Source organism: Gouania willdenowi, chromosome 21 (assembly GCF_900634775.1).
Source record: "Gouania willdenowi chromosome 21, fGouWil2.1, whole genome shotgun sequence".
NCBI classification, from domain to species: Eukaryota; Metazoa; Chordata; class Actinopteri; order Blenniiformes; family Gobiesocidae; genus Gouania; species Gouania willdenowi.
Window position 1 is genome coordinate 10,928,736 of NC_041064.1, and position 20,779 is coordinate 10,949,514.

General features: G+C 36.5%; 1 protein-coding gene across 2 annotated transcripts in view; it reads left to right on the forward strand.

Annotated features, from left to right (window-relative positions):
* Positions 1 to 20,779, forward strand: part of myo10l3 (myosin X, like 3) — a 71,720-nt gene that overhangs the window by 20,395 nt on the left and 30,546 nt on the right. The window contains exons 3-15 of one of the 2 annotated variants that reach the window (XM_028435957.1): positions 4,948 to 5,106; positions 7,771 to 7,958; positions 8,859 to 8,993; positions 9,278 to 9,402; positions 9,517 to 9,530; positions 9,635 to 9,719; positions 11,243 to 11,349; positions 11,977 to 12,106; positions 12,539 to 12,657; positions 16,522 to 16,668; positions 17,398 to 17,498; positions 17,836 to 17,902; positions 19,684 to 19,776. In XM_028435957.1, the coding sequence (XP_028291758.1) occupies positions 4,948 to 5,106; positions 7,771 to 7,958; positions 8,859 to 8,993; positions 9,278 to 9,402; positions 9,517 to 9,530; positions 9,635 to 9,719; positions 11,243 to 11,349; positions 11,977 to 12,106; positions 12,539 to 12,657; positions 16,522 to 16,668; positions 17,398 to 17,498; positions 17,836 to 17,902; positions 19,684 to 19,776 (1,470 nt within the window). The remainder of the gene's footprint in view (positions 1 to 4,947; positions 5,107 to 7,770; positions 7,959 to 8,858; positions 8,994 to 9,277; positions 9,403 to 9,516; positions 9,531 to 9,634; positions 9,720 to 11,242; positions 11,350 to 11,976; positions 12,107 to 12,538; positions 12,658 to 16,521; positions 16,669 to 17,397; positions 17,499 to 17,835; positions 17,903 to 19,683; positions 19,777 to 20,779) is intronic. The other variant, XM_028435958.1, reaches the window with a different exon arrangement.

Here is a 20,779-nt window from a genome sequence, read left to right on the forward strand (position 1 = left end):
TATATGATGATTTTTTTTTTTGATTGATTAGATTATTTTTTGTATTTCTGCCTTGTTTTACTGTATTTGTTTCCATAATCCCTCCCATCCAATCCACGGTGTGTGGGCGGGACCCCCCTGCAGCAGATGGGTTCACTGTAACACAGAGACTGAGTGAAATAAACAAGAGACCAAATGATACACAGAGATGCTAAAATAAGGCTGTTACTAACCATAAACCTGTGATTTTCTCTTTGTTTATGAGTCACACTTAAAGGCCTGAATTTATGAAGGACTTCTGAGTCCTGACTCCTCCCACATGTGAATATTCAGTGGATGTGGATGAACAAAGCGGTGCAGCGGGCAGCAGCAGGGTGTGGTTTCATTGAGCAGGACAGACAAAAGGAAGAAAGAAAGAAGAAAAAAAAGCTTCACAGCTGCCAGGAAAAACTCCAACTCAGTTTGTTAAAGCTGCTTAAATTTAAATGTATCAACTGTACAATGATACGTCATTCAGAAAGGAGATATTGCGAACACGTGTCCTACGGCATTGTCTCATTAGTTTCAACACCAGCCTCTGTTTGCTCATAATCGATTCGCTACATTGAACAACTTTGCTAATCAATTATGAATCACATGTTATTGTGCTGTGCAGAAAATCGGCCACGGTCCTTGGTTTACATAACTAAATATTAGACGTGCTTATTATTCCCCGCCACAAATGTGGAAAGGGGATAAAGGGACAGCTTTTCTCAGAAACTGTTTAAGATAGGATAACCCAATTGTGTGTGTGGTTTCAGGGTATCAATTCAAAAATGAGAAGCGCACAATTATTTTTTCTGGAGTTATTGCCCTTGTTCCGTTTTTTTTTTACTCTATTAATGAGAACCAATCTGGCGGGAGATGTTGATGACTATCTTTTCTTTTTGTTATTGGAACGGTCATGGGTTACCGTTGTGTAACTCCCCCTCCCCCCCAAAAAGAAATATATATATATATATATATATTTTTTATTTTTTTTTAATTTTTTTATTGACTTTGTTAATTGTTATCATTACTTTATTATTGCTATTACAATACATGTCATTGCATATCTTGTGTTTTTAAATGAGTTTTGAAGACTAATAATCACAAGTTTTCTCTTTTTTAATAGATTTGACCCATTTTGTTACAATTTTGTCAGTGTTGGGGGGTGAAAAATGTTTTCTCACAACAGCACAACAGGAAAAAAAATAAATTGGGATCCGCTGCTTTAAAATAACAAATATTTTATAAATAGATATTTTTTTATACTGTAGTAACACTTATCCATATATGTAATCACATCTCTCCCTTTTCACAACAATCCAGTCCATTTCTTAAATGAAAATGTAATGTATTTAATATTTGTTATATATGAGTTTTGAAGAAGAATAATCACAGGTTTTACCTTTTTCAATAACGGTAACATTTTTGACCCATTTTGTTAAAATGTTGTCAGGGTGTGGGAATTTTGTAACTCTTCAAAGGGGGGCGCAGCAGAAAAATTGTGCTTCACTGCTTTAAACTAACAAACATTTATAAACCCTTATTTAACACAATACAATTTCATAATTTCATTTTCATACTGTAGTTTGTTGGTTTATTAGGATCCCCATTGGCTTAAGAATACATTTTCAGCTATTCTTCCTGGGGTTCACAAATCACACAATGACAATACAATTTATACAGTGAAAAATAATAATCACAATAACAATGACATTACACAATCAAAACCGGTATTTCAACAACTACAACTCAATTAAAATCAATAAATGCTCTGAAGTATTAGAATTAGTGTTTGGCACTTTCTTAACAAACAATATCTCTTTAGAAATTTTTTTAAATTATAAATATTATGTTGTTTAATGTAATTTGGTATTGAATTCCATTCATGCATAGCTCTGTTTGTTACAGAACACTGTACTAATGAATTCAAATAAAACAACCACTAACTGCATGCCTAGCTGAGTAGTGATTTGTTTCTGTACTAAAGGATAGTACAATATAAAAATGAGTTTTAGTTGTTATGATATTCCATAAGAAGACCATCAAATGATATAATAATCTCTTTTTAACTTTGAACCATATCGGATTTTGTAACTTACCTATGCAATCACACATCATGAAAATTAAATGTATTTATATCATAATATTCAGTTTAAAGCTTGTATATTGATTTACTGACCTCAACGTACCTTAACACACAGCAACAGCAGGTTTTTTGCTGAAACGAGAGGGTTTAACTCACTCTAATGGTAGATACTATACAGTAGCACAGGCTCTTTCTTGTTGCCGTTATGCAGTAGTGTAGTAGTTTTTATGTGAAAACAGGCTGGCTGCTGTCAACTGGAAAACTCTAATTGTTTTAATGGGCTCTTAGAGAACATTGGTTTGTCTTCTATTTGCCCATCATAGATTTCAGAGAGAGTAAAAATGGAAAGAGCAGATCTGAGTGTCGACCCTGCACTGTCTGACTGTGCGGTGCAGCAATATTGATGGTATTAAATGTAAAAGATGAAAAGTGTGTCTTTAATAATTTGGTGATGTGTCTCAGAGGAATGTAACCTGCGATGAAATCCCTGTAGGGTTTAAACAAGGAAATGAAAATCCTACTTTGATATTAAAACCAAAAGCTATGATTCTAAAGGTTCTAAAGTATTTCCTAAAAAACTGATGGTTGGAAAAAAAATGTAATTTCATATGTATTAACAGGCTTTAAAGTGGAGCAGTAACCTCTGGTAATGCTGACTCTGGATCCAGCCAACACGTGTCCCGTTTGAGCTGGTGTTTTAGGAATGTAAAGAATGCAAACAAAGCCTATAGTCACATCAGAGGCTTTTTCAGGGATTTTATGCTTGAGTGGCTCCACGTAAATCTTTATCAATAGTAAGTAACAGTAATGGACCATCCGCCAATGACTCATACCTGCTGCACAGAAACCAGTATAACCTAACGTCTCGTTTAGATATTTTTGGTTCTTCAATAAACTGTAAACTCGAATAAGTTACCGGAACTTAAAACTTGAAATTTTTTTACGTTGATTAACTTAAAAGTAAAAATGTTCTCGTGCTATATGAATTATCATTCTTGGCATGTAATTACATAATTCTATTAAGTTGTATTTTTAAGTTATGCCTACTTTTAGACAAATATAGTTCAATTTATTCAAAAAAATTACTCAAAAAGGAAGAACATGTTACACCAACTTGACATAATTAAGTTAGTAGAACTTTTCCTATCACTTTGAGTATAAACTACTTAAACTATTTAATTACTTTCAATGTTCGCGTTTACATTGTACCGAGTATTCCTCTCACTCACTCAGAACTCATTAAGCATTACATTGTTTACCCACTAAAAGGTAACATGAATTAAGTATAAACCCATTGCATTGTAGAATCTTTACTAATCGAATATATTTCCATTATATTTGTGTCCTGGTTAAATAAAATCATTAGTGATAATGTGAATTCTCTTTCAGAAACCAATGTCATCGATTTAAACCATTTGTTTCGACCACACCCACAGATTCTACTGTGGTCCAGGTGTCAGAGACGGCAACAGCCACTTTAGGTTATTACAAAAAGCCAGTTTGATTTATCTGTCACTTAGGTTATTAGATAAATGTGCACCTTTTTTTTTTTTTTAGGAGAGAGCTTGAGATTAAAACCAAATGATCAGGGTCATCTTGCTGATTACATTAGCTACATTCTTCCTCCATCTCCTCATCCGTTTCTGTGTAAATGCTGATGTCATAAAAACAGTCATAAATATACTGGGGGATTTATGTGTGTGAATGATTTTTTTTCAGTTCCTTGCTTTTTGTCCATTGATTAGTAACAGTAACTGTTACCTTATTCTAAAATATAGAATGGTTTCAACATTTAATACAGTCTGGTTTTTGATAACTTTAAGATGTTAAGCAAGGCATCATCACATGGGTCCTTGAGTATTTTTGTAAGCCCCTACAATGTCTGGGAAGCTGGATGTGGGCTGACTCAGCAATTCTCTGAAATCTCTCATTGACTCCCAACTGGGACATACATAGATGTAGCAGGAAAAGCAGCAGTATTGCACCAGCTTTGTGTTCATCAGTATTGATTTGACACCACTCTTCCAGAAATGACCGAGACAGTGGTTTTGTTTCTCAAAAAGACTAAGACTAAGAGCCTGGGGGTGTCTATGTGGCTCCATTTCACCCACTTTAGTTGTGACTCATTTCACATTGCTCATTTCTTTTTCTTTCATACAAAAACAAATTTTGATTGAAATGACATTACTCTACAGCAGCTAATCCGCCTTGATATCCTAATATCACAATCATAGATTCAGGCCGATATGGGAGTTTTAGGGCCAATAGATGCTGATACTAATTTTGAGGGATTTCGGAATCAAAATCTGTTTTTTTTGCCAAATACAGTTTTTACACTTGGTGGATGGTGCGAAAAAACAAACCAGAAACAGTGTAATAATTTAATAAACCAACAGACTTTAAAATATAGAGGCCCATCTCTTTGGAATGATTTCCCTCAGACTCTGAAATCTATATCCACTTTGAACTCTTTTAAAAAAACATTTGAAGATGTTAATTTTAAGTTACATTTTCTTGTATTAATCTGTTGGGAGGGACATGTACAATGACAATAAAATGATTATATTGTATTCTATTAAGGAATTTTAATTTGTAACACTGTCACAATCAGTCAGACTCTAGCTACAGAATGTTGTATATAGATGAAGAACTAGGTGTATCAGATGGAAACACATCAGATATTAAATCTGTCCCTTGTTTTAATCTCAGACTCTTTTCATGAAACTGTTGGAACTGATTGTTAGATGAGCATTCAGGACTCAAGTCATGCAAGGGGTTTAAAGCACATCTTGATTAACAGCTACAAGCTCTGGAAAAGTCTTTTTCTCATTAACATGGACTGAATGTGTTTTCAGGTGATTTATCTGCAGAAGGATGAACACTACAGGGAGACAGTGTATCCAATGCATCTCAGCAGCATCAATGGAGTGGAAGACATGTCTACACTGGCCGAGCTTCATGAAGCTGCCATCATGCACAACCTCTTTCTGCGCTATCAGAAAGACAACATCTATGTAGGTTCCAAAATAAGAGTTTTTCTATGGCGCCATTATTGTAACAAAACTATTTGTGTGTGCGTGTTTCAATCTGTGTGTCTGTACCTTAATCTGTGTGTGCGTGTTTCAATCCGTGTGTCTGTACCTTAATCTGTATGCGTGTTTCAATCTGTGTGTCTATACCTTGATCTGTGTGTGCGTGTTTCAATTTGTGTGTCTGTACCTTGATCTGTGTGTGCGTGTTTCAATCCGTTTGTCTGTACCTTAATCTGTGTGTGCGTGTTTCAATCTGTTTGTCTGTACCTTATTCTGTGTATGCATGTTTCAATTTGTGTGTCTGTACCTTAAGCTGTGTATGCGTGTTTCAATTTTTGTGTCTGTACCTTGATTTGTGTGTGCGTGTTTCAATTTGTGTGTGTAGAATTAGGATTTGTCAACGAAGTTGTCTGTGTGTAATCTACTCTGTGTTTGTATCAACATCCTTATGCGTGGGTCATCAAACTGGGACATCCTATTGGCTGTTTCTGTGCACATTTGGCAAATACGATCTGTAACTTTTTGATACTTGGATTTTGTGCAATACCGCTAGAAATCAGCAGTTGTCACTGGTACCAAGTGACAGACCCTGCAATCGGAGGCAAACTTCATAATACACTATATATATTTTTATAACTGTAGCGTTTGTCATATACGTTATATAACTACATCATATAACTTATTCATAAAACACACGTTTATGAAAAAACAGAAGAAGAGGAAGAGGAAACTACCGCAAAAAAATCAGAAGAAGAACAGGGGGAAATGAACACTCGCTACATGCACCAATACCGCTTTATTTGTCTTAACAAATAGTTTAATGAAGCTGATCAGTTACATCTCTATGGATACTAGATGATGACTTGATAAATCGTTACCTCGGCTCCTTGTGACAGTGAGGCAGATTCTATCATAGACGGCGCAGAGGAACACTACACTATCCCTGTACACAACAGTACACAATCCGTGTACCGTTTGTTCTTTGGTTGTTTTGTTTCTAAACAAAATTAAAATAACAAATAAAAGGTGTGGTTATTTTGTTTTCCTAATTTAAAATCAAAACAGAAATACAGAAAAATCAAAAGCCAGACAAGCAGCGGTTTTCTGTTGTGTAATGAATCTACTGGTGCTCCTCTTATATTGTGATCAACTTCCGTGTGTGTTGACAGCTGTTACAAAAACATCCACAGACTGAATGAAAACAGGAGCAGAACCTGAAAACTGCTGAAATAAATCTTAAAACAGTCCTATTGTGTGTACTGTGAAGACCTGGTCCGGGACCTGTGGAGGGAAACCAGGTGCATCGTAGTGGTCCTATTTGCTCAGAATGTGACGTGCTGAAGTTCACGCTCTAATTTCCCCATAAATATCCAAATATCTCACAACAAGAACAACATTTTGCATTAACATTTTGAATTTGAAAACAGAAAAAACACTGCTTTACTGGGTAACGTATATGACATAAGTTATAAAAATAATACTTTGTATTTAAAAAAAAGAAAGTGTATTGTGAAGTTTGCTTCCGATTGAAGGGTCTGTCACTTGGTACCAGCGACAACTGCTGGTTTCTAGCACGAGATCCAAGTATTAAAAAGTTGCAGATCATATTCTCCAAATGTGTTCCAAAAGTCCCGTGGACAGAGACAGCCAATAGAATGTCTCGGTTTGATGTATTACGTATGTTAATACAGACACACAGATTAGATTAGACACAGACAACTTTGTTTACAAATCCAAATCTAATTTTACACACACGGATTGAAACACGCACACACAGATCAAGGTACAAACACACAGATTCAAACACGCATAGACAACTTTGTTAACAAACACTAATTCTGCGCACACGGATTAATGTACAGACACACAGATTGTATTACGCACACACAAATAGTTTTGTTACAATAATGGCCCCACTCTTTTCGTTCACATATCAGCATGACTCATCTGGCCTCAGTGAGTTCATATCCTGCTTAATAAAAGACAAAATAAAAGAATAAAGAGGAGTGCTAGCATGCAGATAAACTCTAGGATAAAGTGAACTATTTGAGTTCAATCCAAGCATATTTGTTTCAACTTGTTTTACCGTAGGCCTTTTTTTTTACAATAGAGCAGTATGAATCTTTGAAACACTATCCAGGCTTTATGAAAATTATCAGCACCCAAAGCCCAATGGGAACTGCTTTTTGGAAATTCTATCTTTTAATCTCATCTCAGACGGTTCACCCTCTGTGTCGCATGATGGAATTTATTTATTTTTTAACGATGACTCTCAAACACATTTCTGTTAATCACTTTTCTTAAATCCTTGTATATAACTACGACCATGCTGAGCAGTTTCAGAATCAGAAAAAGTTTTATTCGCCAAGTACAGTTTAAAAACAAAACAAGAAATGTGACTTGGTGGATAAGAAGAACAAAAAGCATAAAAGCAAAGTAATAATAATTTAAGCACACATGTCAAAAACATTTGGCTCATCAAATTCTAAAAAAAATGAAATCACAAGAAAAGTTCACTCAGTAAACATCAAATTGTTTAATTTCAGATATTTGTACCCTAGCGAAGGAAGGAGGAGCATTTTATTATCAATTGAGCTCAACCCGTTGTCTTTCTTCTCTCATATATTCTTTTACCACCTTCTTCAGACCAACATAGGTTCCATTCTGGCTGCTGTAAACCCCTACAAGCAGATAGCAGGCCTCTACGACGGCACAGCAGTGGACATGTACAGCAGACACCATTTGGGGGAGCTGCCCCCTCATATATTTGCTGTTGCCAATGAGTGTTACCGATGTTTGTGGAAGAGACATGACAGCCAGTGTGTCCTCATAAGGTAAGAAAGGCCGAGACGAATCGATCCGATCCACTTGAGACCAACGTGAATAACTCCAGATAACAAGAAACCAAATCTATGGTTGATCCCTGACTTGCGATTACTGCAGAATGGGAACTGTTCTTAATTGAACATATATATATATATATATATATATATATATATATATATATATATATATATATATATATATATATATATATATATATATATATATAAGTAGGGGTGGTGGGAAAAAATCGATTATTTAAATTTTTAAAATTGTAAAACAAACCAGGTGAGTCTTCATAATTTGGCTGTTTTAATGACACTGTACAATATTGAAGGTGTTGTGAGGTGTTACTCAAAAGAGAAGTCAAATAATTCAGCAGCAGACTGATGTTAAATTAACGATTAATAATCAGCAGTAATAAAATATCTAACAATAGTTAATAATTGAAAACCGGTTTGTAATCGATTCGAGAAGTCAATTATTGATATCAAATAGGGTAATTGTGCTGATTAACCAACCCCGATGAAAAGGTTTGCTGTGGTTTTTTTTGTTGAACATATTATTTTTTTTAAAAGTAGGAGTGGGGAAATGTTTTTATTTTTTATTTTTAATCAGTTAATCGCTATTTTATTGACCAAAGATTGATTAATATTTTTCAAATTGTAATAATAACCATACAAGTCCTCCTAATTTGAATATTTTAATCACACTGTACAATACTGAAGTTGTTACACAAAAGAGAAGTCAAATAATTCAGCAGCTGACTGATATTAAATGGACAATTAATAATTGGAATTTGGTTTTTAATTTAATCAAGACATTAATATTTGGAGTCAAATTGGTAAATTGTGCTGATTAACCAACCCTGATGAAAAGGTTTGCTGTCTTTTTTTTCTCTGCGTGTCTAGTGGAGAAAGTGGTGCTGGGAAAACAGAGAGCACAAAGCTGCTGCTGAAGTTTCTTTCTGTGATGAGTCAAAACTCAGCTGGAACTCCCCTGTCAGAGAAGACCACCAGGGTGGAGCAGGCCCTCGTCAAGAGCAGGTACCTCCAGTCCACCATTATCTCCCATCAGCATGTCGTGCTACTGTATACCAGCTCTGAATAAGTAATGGGAAATATCAATGGATCAACAGTTTGAATGTTAATACAATATTAATAATGTTCTGAAAATAGACTTAATCAACCTTTTAAAGCATCTATATATTCAGTTTAGCATTCTCATACAATATTGATCCAATTTGAGTTATTTATCTAATGAGCTGTTCAATCAAATATAGAAAATGTTTTTACAGAAGTTACAGTATGTTTCTTTTTTCTGTCCGCAGCCCCATTATGGAAGCATTCGGGAACGCTAAGACGGTGTACAACAATAACTCCAGTCGCTTTGGGAAGTTCATTCAGCTCCACTTTTCCCAGAATGGAAACATCCAAGGAGGATGTATCATTGATTGTATCTGCAGAAATTAATTCACAACTGTTGAAAAGAAATGAAACATTCTATTTATTTAAATTTAAAAAAAATATTGTAATCTTTCCATATTGTCCTTAACTTTTGAATGGCCAGATTTGTTGGAAAAGGTAAGTTTGTGTTCTCTTGAAATGTTCTGTAAACGTATTTTTTTTCTTTAACCTTTAGTCGAGTAACAGGCAAAGCTTTCACATTAATGACATTTTTTCTGAAGAACCGATTGGTTCGACAGAATCCTGGAGAGAGGAACTACCACATCTTCTATTCACTGCTGGCTGGAGCAGACAAGAACCACAGAGGTTGGTTTTTTACATGGGTATTATGATGGAAGTCTAACACACGGGCGTGCTGTGGGATTTAGTGACGACCATACATTATTATTTAGGGCCCTATAAAATCCACTTTAACAAAATTGCGGACGGAATCGACCAATGAAAACGAAATCCACTGTTGAACGCGGAAATAAACAGAATCAGCATGAAACGCCATCACTGTAACAACTTTTTTTTGTGGGGAAATGTTTCCGGGGAGCACTCATTAGATGCACCGTCCTCTTCCCTCCCATCCTGACTGCATTAAACACTGTCTAAACCACCCCAAACACCGTCTAAACTGCCAAAAAACTACGTAAATCATCACTGACTCCTAAAATACAAAGCCTACCAGTGCCCGCTTAACTTTGCTGTGCCTGTGAAGCTCTGTCCGTTTCTCGTCAAGCGCTGCATCGCTCCGTGAAAACATGATCAGCTTTAATCAGCTTCACCTGCTGAGAGCGTTTGAACAACATCTCATCAAAGCTACAGAAGATTGATGGGAAAATTGCGTGTTGTTGTGGACGAGACCACAACATCACGCAGTTAATGATAACTTCTGATACTGTAAAATATTCTGGCCCCTAGCGGTGAACTAACTGATGCATCCTTGCGTCCATTTGTTTTTGTTAAACCATTACGGTCTGGAATGATGTCATCACGACTCATCAGGATAATTTGAATTAGGTTAATTTAAATTAAGTTGATCAAAACTTAATCAATAAACCTGATCAGATTCAGTAAACCATTGATCCCTGAGGGGAATTTGCAATTGGGTGACATTAATGCTGTTATAGCTACCTTTTAATTGTATCTTACTTTATTTTTTACATACATTTTTATTTAATTATGTTTTGGTTTTTTTATTAGTGTTTATTTTGTTTACTCACAGAAGTTAAAAACTAATATTTCATAAAATAAAATTAATATTTCTAAAAAAATAATAGTTATTTTTTAATTTAATTTTTTAATTTACTACTTTGTATGCACTCATTTCATAATACAGATGCAAACTCTATACCTACATTTTTTTTGGAAATATTTTGTAAATAAATATTTCATGAGTATATAGTTGTCTTTGTCACATTTTATTTGGCATTAGTAAATAATTATGCACATTTACAGGTATTGTACATGATATGAGTGATAACACGTGTTATAAAGGCTATTTTGCACAATAGGTGTGCCTTCAGATTTTTACTTGTCCTTTGGGAAGAAAAAAAGTTTAGGAACCACTGCCTTAGCCAACACATGTCTACTGACAAAATAGAGCAACAACATATGAATGTTAATTCTGTACATTTGTGCATTGTAACCTGCCATGCTGTGTAGTATAAATCCACAAAGTATAATCATAATAATTCAAAAGGCTGGATACAGGTCACTTCCTCCATGTCTGTGTACGTACTTAAGGATTGAATGCCTCCTAATGTATTGTAACCTCATCAGTTAATGGTTTACAAGAAATATTTCAACTTTTTCACACACTGTGTGCTGTATATTTGTTGCAGACATGTACCTCCTGTCTGAGGGCCCTGAGTCGTACCACTATCTGAGTCAGTCTGGGTGTGTGCAGGATCAGAGTCTGGATGACAAGCAGCTATTTAACAGTGTGATGGTAAGTATTGGAAGCTTTAATCAGCAAATAGAAAGAAGGTGGAATGTAATACTTAATAGATTTTGCCCAGTGAGTTTCTATATTTCAGGATGAGACAAATCTCACAATTTTGTTGACCAAGTCAACTTTAGTTTCATCATAAAACCAAAATGCTTTTAGGAAGGTCTGCTGCTGACCATGATGTTGTAATATGAAACATCAAATACAGCCTGTGTGTAGCTTGCAAGTATTTAAAATGATATACTTGAACATATTACTTAAGCATTATTATCTCTTTATGAACATCTTTAATTCAATGACACACTTTTGACTTCAAGCTGCAGCCTCACCTTGTTAACCTGGGTAGTAGGCTCTATAATATGCCTTAAAGTGATGTTACAATACATAAGTAAAGGTTAAATACTGTACATTTGCGATCATATCACTATTTACTTGTTCACCATCAGAGGGCGCTCTTACATCATGCACGCCACACAACACAAAGCTCCAGCATTTGCACAGAGTCTGTGCATCCAGTGACAAATAGAGTATTCATCATTCCTCTTAGATTGGCTTTAGATGCACATTCTGAAGAAGAAACAAACTTCTGATTCCGGACTTAATGGTGTGTAATGTGTGTTACTGCAGGAAGCGTTGAAGGTGATGGAATTCACTGAGGAGGAGATCAGAGATGTGTTCAAGTTGCTCTCTGCTGTTCTGCAAATGGGCAACGTTGAGTTCATGACGGCGGGCGGCGCTCAGATTACATCCAAAGGAGGTAAAACATCAACAAATTTAGAGTTTTAATCACAAGAACATGGCAGCAAATTAAAAGAAAAGAACACATTAATTAAAAAAAAGACTACAAATCTGCTGAAAAATGTAGTTTAGTTTTGTAAACACATTTTAATAGATCATGTTATATTCATTAGACAGCTGCTTTATTTTACAGATAAATTTGAACGACTAGCAATAGAGCTTCTTCCCCTGAGATTGACTGACGTTGTGCATGCAGACAGAGCCCTGAACAGGCTGTAACATGAGCCTCAGACTGCTTTGTTCAATCTGTCTGACCTCTTTTTTCAAAGAACCCGTCGACTACCTGTGCCTGCACGAGACAACAAGCACCTCAAGTCACCTAAACTGTGTGTTGTGTGCTGTTTTTAGTTAGAGGTAGACTTCAATGTAAATGTGTATGTGTGTGTTGCAGTGGTCGGTAACGTCAGTGAGCTGCTGGGCCTGGACTGCTTCCAGCTGTCAGAGGTGTTGACCCAGCGCTCCATGATCCTCAGAGGAGAGGAGATCTGCTCCCCTCTCACTGTGGAGCAGGTAACAACACACAGAGGTGGAAAGAGTACCGATATATCATCCTCAATGTAGAAGTACTGTTACCTGATTGAAATTGTACACAAGTATAAGTACAAGTAAGTCATACATAAAATACTCAAGTACAAGTAAAAAGTAGCTCAATTGAATAGTATTCAAATTAAAAGTTACTAGTTCCTTTCACCCTGCACGTTTATTTTTGGAAATAAATCTTGCAACGGTTCCCTTGCATACAGCAAACATTTCATGTATAAACTCAAAAAGGAAAACACCAAATCTTGCACAATCGGAATCTAATTTATTTTCCACAAAGGCATCTGTTATAAAATAACTAGTTTGTTAAAATGTACATTTATTTGAAAATAGAATAACACCAGTTAATTCAATTAAGAAAATGTAAAAAAAAATCTCATGCATGCTCTAAGTATAACTACATTTATGAACTCTAAAACAGTGCCAACAACATAATAGGTAGAAACCCAAACCTGAAACGAAGAAAGTGGCTGGATGTTAATCAGAAATGGCACAACTGAGAACATATGGATTATGTTCAATGTGCCTTAATTAACTGCTAACCTAAAATCGGTACAGTACTGTGGTTTAAGTCAGCGATTCTCAACTCGTGGGTTGGGACCCAAAAGTGGGTCGCGGATCTGTACTGGGTGGGTCGTAGACAGCTGGTCAAAAATAAATAAATAATGTCTCTCATGTGGACTTGTCTTTTATTTTTAAAAAAACAAACTTTTTTTTTAACAGGCATGCTGTGAAATGCACGTTCCACAGGAAAATATGTAGATCCATGTTTTTAAAAAAACATTGTAACATTGTATATGTGTGTGTTTTCAACAGCTATTTTTGTAAAACTAACTTTGGCTGGTTGTGAATTGATGACTGTGGCAAAATGTGGGTCCTCGGGTGAGACCAGTTGAGAACCTGATTTAGGGTATCAATATTTAAGATAATTTACTCACTAATGGTTGGGTGTAGAAATGTAACAAATTGACAAACTTTACTTCTTTTGGTACTTAAGTAAAAGTAAAAAAAATACTGCAAAAAAGTGCAAGTACCCATAAAAGCAACTCAATTACAGTAACATGAGTGCTTGTAACCCATTATTTTCACCTCTGACACTGAAACACAGTAGCTGTCCTCTCCTGTGCCCCTCCAGATCGCTTACGTGACTCGCCACTGTTTCCTGGTTTTTGTCTGCCAGATTTCAGTGTACAATGAAGCCGTCATGATACAGATCTGAGTCAAAAAGCACAATAGGCCCAATGGCTGGGGGGGGGGGGGGGGTGCTAAGTAGGAGTCTTTTATTCTGGAGTCAGGCTCCAAAACTCACATAATTCATCTATATCTGCTGAAAAGAATTATGAAAATGTGTTATTCATCACAAGATCATCCTGACACAGTCCATCTAAGCTACGTCAACCCCACTCATTCTCCATAATGTCAGCAAAAAATGCAGGATGGACCTTTACAGTTATCACTCAAACATCCAAAACTGTAAGATGTCCTTTTGAGGGCTGACAAAGACTCCATGCTCTCCCCTTGCTGCTGCTTGTGCTGCCTGGCCTTTGAAGGAACTTCTCTCTAAATAACGTTCATTATTCCCAATCCTGGAGTCTGCAAGAAAGACTTCTTCTCACCAAAGGCCAGGGGTCACTCCCCCTCATGGTCTGCATTCAGTAGCCACCACCCCCCCTTCTAGACAAACAGCCATTCTTCTCACCCGTGTGACGAAGATCCTGGAGCCACCAACGCACTGTTCACAGCCCGTAGTTACAGGAGGTGACTGGGCATGATTGATAGGCTGTGCTGCATTGTTGCACCAATTACAGTAAGAGTCGCCACGTTCTTGTTTTTGTTTTAAAACTCAAGCACAATACGAGGGGAGGAAGTATTGCTGGCGAGTTTATTATACATGCATGCACAGATGTCTGACAGGAAGGGTGCCTGAGCTGCAGCTGCACAAAGCGGGCCGCATGAGAAACTTATGGGAAATCACATCAGCTTTTGATTCCATTTGGGATAGGCTATTTGAAACTAAATGTTACCCTATGGTCTTCATGTTCTGTTTATACATTCAGATTTGGTGGAAATTACATGAAGAAAATTCAAAAAGTAAATTTTTTCTTCAAACAGTTAAAGCTGCTGGAGATGAATTTTTTCCATCAGATAATGACATAAGCTGTGTTGGAAATAGCATTCTCCGTACTATGCACTACACATACTCAATGAGTATATACTGTCTACTATTACCATAAGTATGGTTAGGAGGATTAGGATAATGATCATTCCCACTGAAGTATACTTCCAAGTTTGTGAACATGCATTTCGAAACTACACCGCCAAAAACGGGAAGCGCACTGAAGCTAAATATCTTCACCTTCTGAAAGCATTGTAAGCAAAAAAGTGACCAAGTAGAATATCAACATCTGGTCATTGGATCCACACATTTCATGTCGACATTTTGAAGATCTTTGGAGACCCACCATTATGCTACTGACAAAATTTGCGGTTAACTTCAAAACAAGAGCCCTATTTACAAAAGCGTTAAAAACTAATACTAAAAAAGAAGAGATGGGTTTATTGTGAAACAGGGATGTTGGATTTTTTGTTTGAAGCTGGTCCCGGGGCAATTTTACTTTCCGCTCGCAATGCATAATGGGGCTGTTGAGTATGACTAGTTTGCCCACCGTGCACACTTCAAAAATGTCTCAATATAGTGTACATCTGGGTATTTTTCGCGTACTCAATCTTTCCATACTATCTAATGTGAACGCACTACATACTAATTTTGACAGACTTAGTATGAGTTGCGCGTTAGTATGACATTTGCAACACAGCCATAGTGTGGGCCTCATTGATAAAAAAAAAAAAAATCATCATTTCAATTAGATCATTTGCTCGAAAAACAGATGTAAAAGATTAACATTGGTGCTCAAAAGTTTGTTTTGATATCCATTGTTAATACTCTTATTGACATTGTCGAAAAAATGTTGCGCATTGCATTGTGGGATGTGGATTTTTTACAGCGACGAGTGCGTGAAGACATCAGACGTGTTGGGAAGTCACTTTGGCAGTGGTTTTTGGGGACAAACACAAGAAATCACAGTAAGAAAGAAGTAAAAATATCAGTCTAAGGGACTCCACATCCCACAATGCAATGTGCCAAACTTTTCCGACATTGTCAATAAACTGAGCATTTACAGTGGAGTTGAAAACAAACTTTCAGCTGCAATTTCAACCTTTTACATATTTTTTTTGATGATCTTTGATTGATTTATGTTTGAGGTCTACTTTATCTTTATCTTTATCTTAGGGCAGTTTGACAGCTAAAATATATCTGACACTGTACAAGACAAAACAGGTCGAATGAATAATATTTTACCATTAAATAAATCTTTTCCTTTCTAACGCTTTGGATTAAAACTAGTCGCTATTTTTCCTCTCTGTGTTATCTGTCAGTTTATTTATTGGGAGTGTCTTTTTGGCATGGTTTCCTTTCATTGAATCCAGTGTGTTTGTACTTCACTCTAATGATTGTATAATATATGGCAAAGCTTGTGCGGCGTGTCACTCCTCGGATTGTTGGTGATGAACGACCATGTCTGTTTTGAAAACATACAGTGTCTCTACTGCAGACAGACATTGACATAATGTGGCGTTGTCTCCAAACCACCATTTGTTTTATGGACAAACCACTGACGTTCCACACACAGGCCATCAATCTAACATATCACTGCTTCAAACTTCTCTAACCCTCATCTTGTTAAGTTGATCTTGTGTTGGGTTTAAGCTATAATTTAAGTTTTATCAATGGCGTCAGGCTTCATTTTGGTTTCTCCGTGTCACTATTTTCAGGCACTGGACTCACGCGACTCTGTAGCCATGGCACTTTATTCCCAGTGTTTCTCCTGGATCATCATGAGGATCAACCAGAAAATCAAAGGGAAAGACAACTTTAAGTCCATCGGCATCCTGGACATCTTTGGCTTTGAGAACTTTGAGGTGAATGTTGAATTTGAGCACAACTGAGAGAAAAACCTCTCCTGCAATGTATAGATTTGCAAAATGTTTCCATTTTCCACGCACTGCAATAATACCCATTAAAGACTTGTTGACATGAAATAGAAGTTCTTGTTTAAAGCAGTAGAAAGATCATTGTTTTCTGTCCAACAAACTTCTATCAAAAATCTATGAAATACTATATATTGTAAAAATGCAAAATCCATTTGTTATAATATTATGGCCAAAAAAAAGTGGAAAAAAATAAATAAATTGTTTTTTCAGTTAGGATCCTTAATACTAGTGCAAAAATTATGAACATACTTAAATGGGGCTTAGACTGAAATAAATTATAGAAATTGACAAAAATCTGAAAAACACTAAAAACTGGAGGTAAGGCGCGGTATGGCAGTTAAGGCTTTAGAATGACTCTGAATACTAGTGCAAAAATGACTAAGACAAACGGGGGTTAGGCTGAAGTAAAGTACAGAAATGAACAAAAATCTGGCAAAAAAAAATCTGAAAAAATTTAGATTTTTTTTTTTTTTTGGAGCTAGGGCTGTAGTAGGTCCCCAAATACTAGTGCAAAAATGATGATGACACTTAAACAGGGTGTTAGACTGAAGTAAAGTACAGAAAATGACAAAAATCTGAACAATTCAGAAAGTAAACTTTAATGGAAAAGAAGTTTAATTTTCTGCTTGTCTGTGTGTGTTATTTCCTCTCCTTTAGGTGAACCGGTTTGAACAATTTAACATCAACTACGCTAACGAGAAACTCCAGGAATATTTCAACAAGCACATCTTCTCACTAGAGCAGCTGGAGTACAACAGGTCCAAAAACATGCTTCATTTTTATTAAAACGCACATCTTCTGCCCTTGCTTGGGTGTAGACAGGCACACTGAAATTAAAACTAGGCTGTGCCTGCACTGGAGTCCCAGAACGAGTTAATGCGTGAGTGCTGAGAATCCTCATAATGGTAGAGGCAAACTGCCAGACATTTTGGAATTGGTTCAGTTTCTCCCACAGCCAGTTGTTGTCTGGTGTAATGACTGGGCCAAGTACTCTTGACATGGCTCATTTTATCACATGCTCTTTTCTAGATAGTACAACCATTGTGCTCGCAAGACATGATGCGCTTGTGTGTGTGTGTGTGTTTGCACTGACAGGGAGGGGATCCAGTGGGAAGCCATCGACTGGATGGATAACGCCGAGTGTTTGGATCTCATAGAGAAGGTAACAGACAGTCTGTTAGAGCCGAGTCATCACCAGCACTGACCACTAACCACCAGCCAGAGCGGGCCTGACCCAGACGCCACACTGTGCTTACACTGACTCCATACCCCAGCCTATCATTACGCAGTCCCGTTTCGCGTGTTGTTTGCACAGTATTGCACAGCAGTCAGAGGAGGTATGGTTAAAGTCAAGCACAAGGACGATTTCTGTTATTTTACCCCCATAGTTGTAATGAGGTGGAAACTGAGCTTCTGCAAAGCTTGGCTTGGTGTTTGAATGATTTTGGGAGACAGCACTACAAGCTTTTTATCCTTGCGTTTTATTAGAGGGGCTGCTGCTCATTTACTGTGAGTGTTGGACAGCAAGAATGTGAATCTAAATAGCTTTAGCCTGCCAAGTGAACTCTTTCTTTAAAAAACAAATGAACACAGAATGAATTGCTTGGCTAGCATTGTTGTAAAAACAGAAAAAAGAAAAGAGCTGCCAGATGTAGACCAATAGGATGAGGCCTTTTACCATCACTACTGCTGTAGGTTTCACTCATTGTAAAGACAACTGATATATCTAGGGGTGTAAATTGCCATGAATCTGATGATACGATACGATTCAGGATTTGCATGACACAATACGTTATATTCCAATATATCCCGATACGGAACAATTGATCTACATCGCGATATATCACGACATCAATAATTACAAATTTCACCTTTACAAGTACAGAATCCTATGAAATACAATTTATTTCATTTTTTTTTTACTTGTGAGAACAAATAAATGATAACTAACTGTAATTCAAGCACTAATATCGAAAACATATGGTACGTTTATCAAAGCTTTTGCTTCTACAACAGATTGTGATAAGTTCTTAAATTCTTAAATAAATATGTATGTTAGCCCAATTAAATGTTTTTTTCTTTATAAAAAACATGATTTTAAAAATTGTTTTGGAAATTTTTTGGATCAATACAATAATCGTGCGGGGAATTATCGCAATATATTGGCGAATCGATTTTTTTCTTACACCTCTATCATTCTCAAGTAGAAGTACTGTCACTTGATTGAAATTGTACTGAAGTACAAAAACAAGTACTGTAAGTCATACATAAAATACTCAAGTACAAGTAAAAAGTAGCTGAAATAAATAGTACTCAAAGTTTCTAGTTACTTTCACCCCCCACGTTTATTTTTGGTAATAAATCTTGCCACGGTTCCCTTGCATACAGCAAACATCTCATGTATAAACTTAAAAAAGAAGAGATGAAATCTTGCACGATTGGAACTTAGTTTATTTTCCACAAAAGAATCTGTATAAAATAAAAGGTTTGTCAAAATGTACAATTATTTTTGAAATAATACAACACCGATGAATTCAAAACAAAATTAAAAAGAATTCTCAGGCAATAAGTATAGCTAAATTGCATGCCAAACGTGCCATGTGGGTAACAACAGAATAGGTAGAAACCATAACCTGAATGGAAGAAAGTGGCTGGGCCTTGATCAGAAATGACACAACTAAGAACATATGGATTATGTTAAATGAGCATGAAATGGAAATTAAAAAAATAATCACAAAAAATCCTAATTTACTTAGTAATGGTTGGGTGTAGACATGTAACAAATTCTTACTTCTTAACATAACATACTTCTTTTTCTATAGTAAAATGACAAATATACACAAAAAAGTACCCGTAAAAGCAACTAAATTACAGTAACGTCAGTAACTTGTAATCTTTTACTTTCACCTCTGATTTCACTCTCCCCTGTCTCTTCTCCTGTAGAAACTAGGCATGTTGGCTCTCATCAATGAGGAGAGTCGCTTCCCCAAAGGCACCGACTACACCCTGCTGGAGAAACTGCACAGCCGACATGCAGTGAGTGGAGACTCTTAAAGGGGGGGGTCATGTTTTTTTTAGGCACATACTAACTATGCTACCCAAATGTTTTTGAAAAATGCAGCAAATATTAAAAAAAACTTAAAAGAAATTTCCCTCTGTAGCACACGGTTCATGACGAGCTGTGGGCTGAACTAAGGAAGAGAAAATGGGAGGGGGAGGGGCTCTGCTGTGGAGCGGTGGGCAGTAACTCGGCTGGTGACAAAAGGTCCGAGGCATCTCTAGGAGGTAGGGGCGTTCCTAGGAGGACTCAGGCGTGTTTACACCTAAAATGGATTCCATCAGAGTTTTTAAAGATTACTCGAACATACATGAATGAGTCAAGGCAACACTCCAGGCATGTTTTTAATGAGGTAATGACATAGTAACATGATATAAATCTTGAAAAAGTCAATTTTACATTATACCCCTGTTTTAAAAACCTACAACAAACACCTAGAAGACATGAAAATGATCTGTTCCTTTAGTACAATAGAGACCAGGCCTTCCCCACACATCGGCACAGACGCACTGTGTCCTAGCAGATGAACTGCCTGTTGCACCATTGTAGCACACACGCACACACTCTCGAACACACCCTGAGTTCAACAATCCAGAAACATGATCAGCCATTTTTCCGGGGCTGATTAGCAGTTGGAGCTTTTTCTTGGAGGTTTTTTCTATAGCAGCAAAAAAAACCTGAGTGAGAACGGAGATGTCCTCAGCCTGAGGTCAGCCTGCACTGCTGAGCCATGTGTTAGCTCTGCTTGTCATGGTTAAAGGATTAGAGGGTTTGTTTCACATCACGCAACTATTTTGAAACAATGGATTGATTTTTTTATGTGCAATTTTACCATCACAAATCTGAAACAGAATTGTTTTTGTTTAATTTTACATATCACATTGGATGGGTTTAGTTTGAATGGTTTATTCAAGGTTTTTCATTTTACCGTTATGATTATTTCTAGATAAAAGAAAATATCTTTGACCCAACAAGGCTGTG